This window comes from Thermobia domestica, chromosome 17, assembly GCF_964235325.1.
Source record: "Thermobia domestica chromosome 17, izTheDome1.hap1.1, whole genome shotgun sequence".
Taxonomy (NCBI): Eukaryota; Metazoa; Arthropoda; class Insecta; order Zygentoma; family Lepismatidae; genus Thermobia; species Thermobia domestica.
In genome coordinates, this window is record NC_137470.1 from 93,595,692 (window position 1) to 93,605,632 (window position 9,941).

Below are 9,941 nucleotides of genomic sequence, written 5' to 3' on the forward strand. Positions count from 1 at the left end.
ATTTGCGATTAAAGGAAAATTAGTTTTCTGTTTATAGACATATATAACATACAATGAATATGCACACAAGCATACAAGTTATAACTATCATAAAACTACTTTACATGCACACTGTAACGAAAAAATACAAACGATCGAATGCATGACTGTGGATAGGCCGAACAGTAGTACCGTGAAATTATGTCTGTTTTATTTGAAATTATAATTTAATGCTAATATGAAACAACTATATTCCGAAGGCTTAAATTATTAAATACGAGTACATTGCCAGTTTGTGTATTACTTCAGTTCCAGAATTTCAAAAAAATATTATGGACAATTAAATAATAGTCCTTAGGTTCTTAACAGTTTATTTTCAAGCCAATGATAAATAACTCATTAATACAATTCGATCTCTGTGTTACTTTACTTGACAGATACAACTTTAAATGTATTTGGTCCCACTGCGCTAATTTTCGAATTCATCTCCGACTTTCTTGAAAACTCTCAGGACGTGACTAAGCAATTAAATCATTCCCTTTGAATAAAAATATTTCTGATTCAAAAAATGGATAAAACATGAAAGATACGTAATTTGTCATTACAAAGTTTCGAATAACACTCTAGAAAACGACTATTTATTTACTATTTAACAGTTAAAGTTCCCGAAGAAAGTTTCGGTGTTTCTTTGGTATCTCACAGAAACAAATCCAGTAAACCCGAAAAGTCCAGGAATGGGCAAATTACACAGTTCTTATTTCCTTCCAAGTTGCAGTAGATGTCGATAGCAAAGAGTTTAGAAACAATCCTCTTGTTGGACCATGAAGGGTATTCTACCTGACATGTCACTTCCAAGTTAAATAATTAATATCCAAAATACCAAACAGTCACTACAAGAGTTAGCGGATTGCTTCAAAGCTTGAAACTGACGAGCTCAGTTCTGGACTTACCCTGTACATGAAGGCATAACAGGAAGCAGTCTCACAAAATAATTTTGACTCTCCAAAAGTCAGTCCGCCGAAGAAAAAAAGAAATTGTTTCGCGGTCTATCATTCAGACAATTTTAAAACAAGCGAATTTTTGCTTCTACACAACGTGACACTCGCCAGACTGCAGGACGCAAATGACTAGATGTTTCAGGATTTTGTCTCACAATGCTGGTTTCGGAGAAGGCAAACTTTTCCCCAAATGGCGAGGTGTACATACAGAATTTCATTGGTAGAATGAGAACCTCCACTGAGTTGTAATAGGATGTATCACGCATATATCGTCTGGTGTCGTACTTGGGAGGGGGCGCGTTTGGTTTCAATTCAATTGTCACTAGTCATGGAATGTGCTCTGCCCTCACCAATTAAATCCTTTCGGTCTTTTGGTCTGAATACATCCCAAGTCCCGTAAGTACAGAAGTAGATTCAAGAGAAAGCTAATCTGTTCAGGAGAATGGAAGAGAACTGTACTACACAAGGATAAATGATGATACACATTATCTCTAGAAAGACATTTCTGCCTACTAAACTGTATTTAACAGGAACGATCACATATAAGTCATATTCTATGATTTTCTGTCTATTACGAAACTTTTCAGGTATCTTATAAATTGACAATTTCTGTCCTTTATACTGAAATTTAATCTGGGTCTGACCATATCATATGTGATCTTGTTCTAAATATGTGTTATTTCCAAACATAGTTTGTGATTATTTAGTTCGAAATCATACAGATACACTCAATAGCATACATTAACGTACAAATTTACGAAAATATTAATACATATTTCATTAGATGACATTATACCAATGCCAGCACCTTTATCACAACGTGAGCATACAATAGCTAACATACGAACATTTTAATTGTGCTTCGTTGAACAACTCATAGTAATAATTAAACCAAACAAATAACAACAAGTAGCATTAAAATAATGATGACATTTTACAATATTAAAAGCCACAGTACCTCTTACGCTACTTTGGTGTGGAGACTTTTCCGTATTTTACAAATCAAGAAAAAACAAATGCATACCTCAACATTTGTAATACAGGAAAATCTAGTTGATAAACTTTGTTACACAATCTAGTTATGTTGTTTTAAATATTTTTTGAATGTTCCCTCAAACGAAATGTCAGAATTTTCTTCATTTATTAACTAGCGTATACTTCGTGTGATATTCCGGAAAATATTTTTCATTTCTTCCTCTCCCTGTGTTTCATTACTCTTCGTCCTTGATATTGAATACAACTGAATAACATACACACATAATTTCATTACTTTGCGTTCAACAACTTCGCTGATCTGGTATATATATAACTTCCCGTCTTAGGGTTCGCATTTGCGAAAGCCCGACTAATCTAGATTTTAGGACGAAAGGATAACATATACACAAAAGTTTAAGGCTCTATGCCTTTTGGTTTCGGATACCTAGTGAACTACAAGTCCCTCCTCTACCCTTATAATAAGCAATTACCGAAACCTCATCCTATTTACAGCCTAGAATGCAAAAAGAATATTTAATCAAAATTTTAAAGCTCTACCATTATAATCTCCGATATCTGGAAACGCCAAAAACCTATTGAAGGCTCCTATTCCCTCTTCGATATCCAATTTCCAAAACCACACATAATTTGCAGCCAAGGGAGCAACAGGAATATTTATATAAAATTTCACGCTTCTACGCCTTACAATATCGAAGATCAAGTGTGAGGCAAAAACTAGTTAAACCCTATATCCCCCCCCCTTCCCTCTTAAGACATGCAAATTCCAGAACATCGACTTATTTGAAGCTTAGGAAGCAAAGAGAACATTTATACACAATTTAAGGTTCCACGCCTTATAGTTTCAGTGATCTGGCGAACGCTAAAAAAAATTAAAAAAAAAAAAAAATAAAAAATAAAATAAAAAAATAAAAAACTACTCTTTTTTTTTTTCTAGTCTGATACTCAAGTCTCATTTACCGTAAACATTTCAGTGCCGCCAAATTCTTCTTTGTTAATGTCACTTATTTTCCTGTTACTACCGGGCGAATGATACGCAGTATGAACAATCTGTATAAAGCTATTTCGATTTTTTCATAAACGCTCTTTAGCAGAACTTTTCGCTTTTCCCAACTCACTGTTTATTTGCCTTGCGTACTGTTGTCGAATTTGATTTATCTTGTTTTGACGGCCTTCTGAGATTTTCTTTTCAACTTATCCAAGATTTTCAATTTGTTGGACAGATCTGAGGTTACATGTTTTCTTTTGGATGCCTTGACTGGACTCACCAATTCGTGAAATAACTTTTCTGTTTTAAAACCTCAACTACAAATTTAAAATCTCACACATTGTTGGTGCAAAATCAAACACTGCATCAGAGATTTGAAGAAGAAAAAAAAAGCCGTTCTGACGGTTAGAAGGTGTAAGTTTTTTAAAAATAAAAGCTGAATAATGAATAAATAGTGTTACTGAGCTAGTTCCCGTTGGCTCATGCAAAATATTAGGTTCAGTGATAACTAATTTCCGTTTATTTATCAGACATTTATTTTGCTTTCTTAAATAACCAATATTACATTAATTTATTATATATTCACCACTACTATGTATGACCTTCTCCCATCTTCCTGGCGGCTTATCAATTCCTTCCTTGTAAAATGCGGCTGGTTTTGGACTGGACGAATTTTCGACAGTCTAACTTGCACTTCAGAATTTAAGGTTTTTCCATTCAAAAAGTTTGGGGCAAGGTCAGGAGAGTAAGGTGGTTTAGTAAAACAGACCATCCAAGCTTAAGATTTTTTTAAAATTTCTTTTTTGAGTCACGTTTGCTGTATGTGGTCGCGTATTTTCGTGTAAAAGAATAATGTTTTTCTTTGCGATTGACAAGTGAAGGATGCTTTTCATGGAGCTTCTCCTTCACACTTTGCAGCTGCTGAACGTATAGATATCCACAGTATTTGTTAAATTTGACTTCAACAACTCGTGAAGACTTATACCTCAACAATTCCACCATACCCAAAATAAAATATTTTTTCTATGGATATTTGTTTTCGGATTTGGCACAGGTGGTTGATCCTTATAAAGTTACTGACTTTTGCGGACGATGTTGCCATAGGTAACCCATTTTTCATCGCCTGTTATAATCCTGTCTTAAAAAAGAATCGTTTTTTTTTTAAGCCCGTGAGAGCAGACTTGTGGTCATTAACAGCGATCTTCTTTATTCCGTTCACTGAGACTGTGAGGTACCCATACTCGTAACTTGCAGATTTTCCCTAATTTATTCAGGTGTCGGCAAACGGTTAATTGTGATATATTCAACTTTTCTGCTATATCTTTTAGTGACTGATGTGGATTTTGCTCCAATATTGCCTTTAAAAGGTTTTCGTCTAGATAGGAAGGTCGTCACACCCTCGGTTCGTCGTTTAAGGTTGTATCTCCAGAAGGGAATTTGGCAAACCACTTTCTAACTGACTGATTGGTTATTAGCCCTTCATCATATACACTGCATATTCTTCAGCTGTCGCCTTAGCACTTTTGCCTTGTTTAAGTTCCCAACGTATCACATGACGAATATGCATTTTTTCACTCTTCATTTTAGGGATTAGAAACAAGAGTTTAATGTAACGTGTACCACACACAACAGATCAGAAGACTAACTGGTCCCTCGTCTATTTAGTGAAAGCAGAACTCGTTTGTTTCATTGTGGGTATCTACGAACAATACATTCAACCTAGCTGCATTCGAAGTTATTCATGACTCGACCTAATAGTTATGTATGAAACTTATCAAGTTACCAGTTAAAATATATCCTTTACGTAGAATATGAACAATGTATAAGTTTGAATGTTGGTGCATAAGGTTCAATTTATTGATAACAGACGCTAAATTCCCATGGTGTAAAAATTCAACTTTTGCTACCAACGAGGCTACTGACAATCCTGTCCAGAATGTGGACTCTCGCGAGTTTCAATGTTTTATGATTTACAGGTAGTTACAGGGTATGTCTAACGACATGATCTGATAAGTCTTTTAACTCAAAGCAAAAGTATCAAAAATAATTAAGTACAACCAAAGATAATTAAAAACGGAAGATTACAACCAGAAATTTATCATCTGATTAACTTTTGATATTTAAATAGTATCATTATTAGAGATTTTAAATGTAAACGGTAAATAAAAGCAAGGTTGTATGAAGCTTTAGCAATTGTCATGTGTCCTGAACTAAGTACAAATAGCTGCTTCTACATTCATTAATGACGTGTATTTTTTACTCCTTTTTTTTTCCTTTCTGTTAACACTTTAAAAAAATTCGTTCCTAGATATTTTCAATAACACTTTCGATTGTAATACAAAGTTACCAAAAGTTTGAAGATTCTTTCTGGGTTTTGCTAGACGTATATGCTACAGTGAACCGTATGTAGAGACAATCGAGCTATTCGATACCACTACTTGCAAATAAATTTGGCTCGAACACTGATAATTTAAAAATGTAAGATTATCACTTCACAACTCTCATCTGCATAGCGAACATTAACATAATATCCATACATATTCATGTATATTGTTGATATGACACTCTTACATTACAACTAAAAATTAAGTTAAAATGTATGTACAACTTAGTATAGATATGGGTCATTTGCAAATAAATTGGCTTTTTGGAGACTAAAAACGGCGAAACTTAAATAATTAAAATATCATTCTCATAATTAGCACTCATCATACGCACTAAAAATATAAACCGTTCATGGTCGAGGCCAACTCATTTATTAAGAATTTCACAATTTTTACGGCAAAAAGGGAAATCCATGCATCAGGAGAATGACAGCGAAGCCAGGAGAATGACATAATTTTTTTAAATTTTATGTTTATAACTGGCAGCCAGAGACTCACATAACCTTAAGCGTTAATACAAGGATAATCTTTAACTATAGTTAAAAACTAAGGAGTCAGAGCGTGAAAAAAGTTTAAAATTATATTATTATATAAAAATATGGGGAACATAAAATAATAAAGCGATATGTATGACATAATACCTAGTTTTAATTACAAGATGCATACAAACGTATATAATATATTGCATGTTTTAGAAAATGATATATAACAGTAACATCACAGTCGTTCAATCTAATTTAAATTCACATTTCTATGTGCGAAACTAGGAACAGCAACATGCTAGCTTAAAGAATATAGCCTATGGCACAAATTCTAATTTGAAACTCGACGGCTATAAGACAAGAAGTCTGAAAATAAACATACCGTTTCATCATACAAGCTTTGTTTGTTGGAAAGTATAAATTTAATGCAATTGATATATTTTTCACATAACTTCTATAAAACAAGATCTTATCTAAAAGAGTGTGACTTTTGTCGGTATTCAATAATAAATGTAAGAGACCGATCATTAGCTTTTACAATACTAAAGAAGTAAATGTATTATTAAATTTAAAAGAACTTACACAGAGTACTTTTTTACTATTCTATACTTAAAAGTTATAGAACTCACGCTGTCCTTTTACAATAATTTCTGGTTGTGGAAGAACTTCAGTAACTTCATGAACATTACAACTGTAAGTAATACCATTGAGGTTCCTCTTCCATAGTCTCGTGTCTTTATCACATTGAATAAGATACTCAATATTCACTTCACCATCCTTCACATCACTTCTACATAGTGCAATGTACTGAAATGACCTTTTCCTACCCGTTATATTAACGCGAATAAATTTTCCCTCTTTAATGCGTCCCGAAGTAGCAACGTTCGCACAAGATGCATCATCATCACTACTATAAATGTCTTCAACTCTGAGTTTATCTTTGGTTGGAATTTGAGAATTAGAGTACTGGCCTAATTCATAGTGATAACAATAGCCTGTACAATCAAAACAAGACAGCATTCTCATTCTGAGTAATCGTCTGTTACTTGTGTCCTTTTCAGTGACCACTTGATGTACAGACATGGTTCCTTTAAATTTGTTTACCTTTCTCCTGGATAATTTACGCTGCATTTGTTTAATATCATCCGATGATATCTCTTCAATGATTACACTTTGCATGCTCTCTTTTAAACACTTGACTAAAGCTGCTGAGTTTGCAATATCCTTACCCTGTGCTACTAGGTTGTCTGCCACTCGTTTGCACGTGCCTCCAATGCCATCTGGTGCGCCTTTGCCATGACCAGCTTCATGATAGTTCCAGGTGGCTTTAGATATGTTTGGGTACATTTCAAAAAAATCACTGCACAAAACACTAAACATCAAGTTATTCCTATATTGAGTAACAGGGCTGTCACTCCAGAAATGGATTATATCTATAGTCGGAGGCAGTTTTTTCATCACTGGTTGAAGATGGGCCCAAATCGCAGGTACTCCATGTAGAAGGTTACTGGACAGAGTACAAAAACTTCGTATATTAATGTTAGACTCACTTTTGTCGCGGGTATAAACGACCACCGTGTGCATTGCCACTTGTTGTCTTGATCCTCCAAAGTTAAATGACTGTATTTCTTCTGAATATTTACATGCATAATTCTCACTAAAATCCATGTGAATTATTGCTTCTCTTTGAGTTATGGTCTCTTTTTGCAATCTCAAACTATTTTGTTGGTGTCTTACTCGAGCTACATGCTTCGAAAATTCATCTACTGTTTCTATTAACTCATTTGCTATTTTTGAAACTGTCGTATTTATTTTTTCTTTAACAACTTTTTTCACCGATTTGACCGATCCATTGCTATCTGTATAATTTTCAGTTTTTGTGATCCACTTTGAATATTCAGCTTCATGATCATCAAATTCCTTGAAAATGATTGTTTTCTTGTTGCATCTTTCACATTCTCTTAATAAACATTGTTCCTCTTGCGAGTCACAGCAAATTATTTCTAACACCGAGTCTGGTTTTGACACATCTAAACAGCCATATGCATAGATAGCTTTGATTAACATTTCCATATTTGAATGCTTCACACATTTGCACATCTCTCTTTCACCGATAGTCATTTTCGTCACCCATTTTGGCCGGTACCGGGTAAACGTGCTATAGCTAATATACTTTCTTCCCGGGTTATCTCTCAAATACTTTGTATATAAGGTGGTCATGTTATCTTCCAATACTCTTCGTTGATGCTTTCCACACTTAGAACTGACATAATCTTTTTTTCCTGGGAATATTCTACTGACATTGTCTTGCTCGTAAAACGAGATGATATCCTGTTGAAGCTTCAGAGTAGCTGTCTTGCGCACTCTGGTATTTTCTGCCTCTAACATTTTTACGCGCCCTCTCTTCAAAAATCTAGCTGCGGACAACATCCGATACTTTTTTAATATTTTTCCTCTGGTTATTAAGTGTAACATTCGTTTTTTTCTTTCCGAACCCCCACCCTTCATTGTCTCAACTGATTGTGTTAACTGTTGATTAATAACTTCACCAAAGAGAAGTCCTTTTCTTATTTCACTTTTATTTCTTGAAGCTATGAGCTTTCCTACTTTCTTTCTTGGAGTTAAAAATGATTCTTTGTTTGAGCTAATTTCCCTAGAAGATTTAGTTTTCAATCTTTGCAGCCGTTTCTTGTATTTATCCAACTTTCTCTTCAGACATTTAATCACTTCATCTTTTACTCTCAACTCGCGATTTTTTTCTCTTCTCACTTTCTTTTTCTCCTGTTCTGTTGTCTTTATAATTTCTGCTACAATTTCTGGGGAATGTGGAACATCCTTCCGTTCCGAAGCGCTGTCTGGTGGGATAATATCACAAGAAATAGTCGTATTAATTGCTACTCTCCGCCTTTGTCTCATTCTCGCTGTGTTTTGACGCCACTGTTTTCTCTTCATTCGCTTTTCCCTTTCTGACATTTCTTTGATGAGTTTAACCTGTCCTTTCTTCCGTCTTCTTTGGTATTTCATTCTGGACTTTTCTTTCAATTCTGCAGCGAAGGAAGGACACTCCGCAGCTTTTTGCTTCAGTCTCTCATATCTTCGACGTTCAGCTTCCCTTTTTTTCCGAAGACGCTCTTCATTACTTTGCTTCTTTCTCGCCATCTGCAAGTGACAAGGAAGTCCACTTCAGATTCCTTACGAGGGCTGCTATATATATTTCTGGCCTAATAATGAAAATACGAATATTTATCAACGAAAATGGTTTTATTGTTTTTCAAAATATTCTCCATCAAGATTTATACACTTTTGCATGCGCTCAAACCAATTTTCGAAGCACTTTTTCCACTCCGATTGAGACACCTCCAAAACATGGTTTTTGAATGCTTCAACAGCATTTTCTGGCGACGAAAATCGTTGACCACGCATTTTTTTCTTGATGTGTGGGAATAAAAAGAAGTCATTGGGTGCCAAGTCAGGGCTGTACGGCGGATGACCCATCACTTCGACGTTTTGGCCGGTCAAAAATGCGCTGGTTTGAGCCGATGTGTGAGAGCTCGCATTGTCATGGTGCACAATGATTCGTCTTCTCTTGTTCATTTTTCGAATTTCTCCGAAGACTTCAGGCAAACAAATGGTGGTGTACCACTCAGAATTGACCGTCCTACGTTGCTCAAGCGGAACAGTCGCCACATGACCAGTTATGCCGAAGAAACAGGCGACCATTTGCTTCGAAGTGCTTCTTCCACGAACAACTTTCGTTGGATTTGGCTCGTCTTGGAAGACCCACACGGTCGATTGCTGTTTTGTTTCGGGCTCATACGCATAGATCCATGATTCGTCACCTGTGACGATCTTATAAACGTCTTTTGAAGCACCGCGATCGTATTTTTTCAGCATTTCTTTACACCAATCCACACGAGCTTTCTTTTGAGCGATTGTCAAATTGTGCGGGATCCAACGAGAACAAACCTTTTTTACGGCCAGGTGTTCATGCAATATCGAATGTATGCTGGTGGAAGAAATGCCTAGGCATGCCTCTATCTCACGGTAAGTCACATGACGGTCTTGCATTATCAGTTCACGTACGGCATCGATGTTTTCTGGCACAACGGCTGTTTTT

The 9,941-nt window shown here is 35.4% G+C and overlaps 1 protein-coding gene across 1 annotated transcript; it reads right to left on the minus strand.

The window, feature by feature from the left end:
* Positions 1-333: 333 nt before the first annotated feature.
* On the minus strand, positions 334-9,196 carry LOC145673893 (uncharacterized). Its single transcript, XM_081743693.1, has one exon. The coding sequence runs from the start codon at positions 8,981-8,983 to the stop codon at positions 6,434-6,436; it is 2,550 nt and encodes an 849-aa protein (XP_081599819.1). The 5' UTR covers positions 8,984-9,196; the 3' UTR covers positions 334-6,433.
* Between the last annotated feature and the right edge of the window lie 745 nt (positions 9,197-9,941).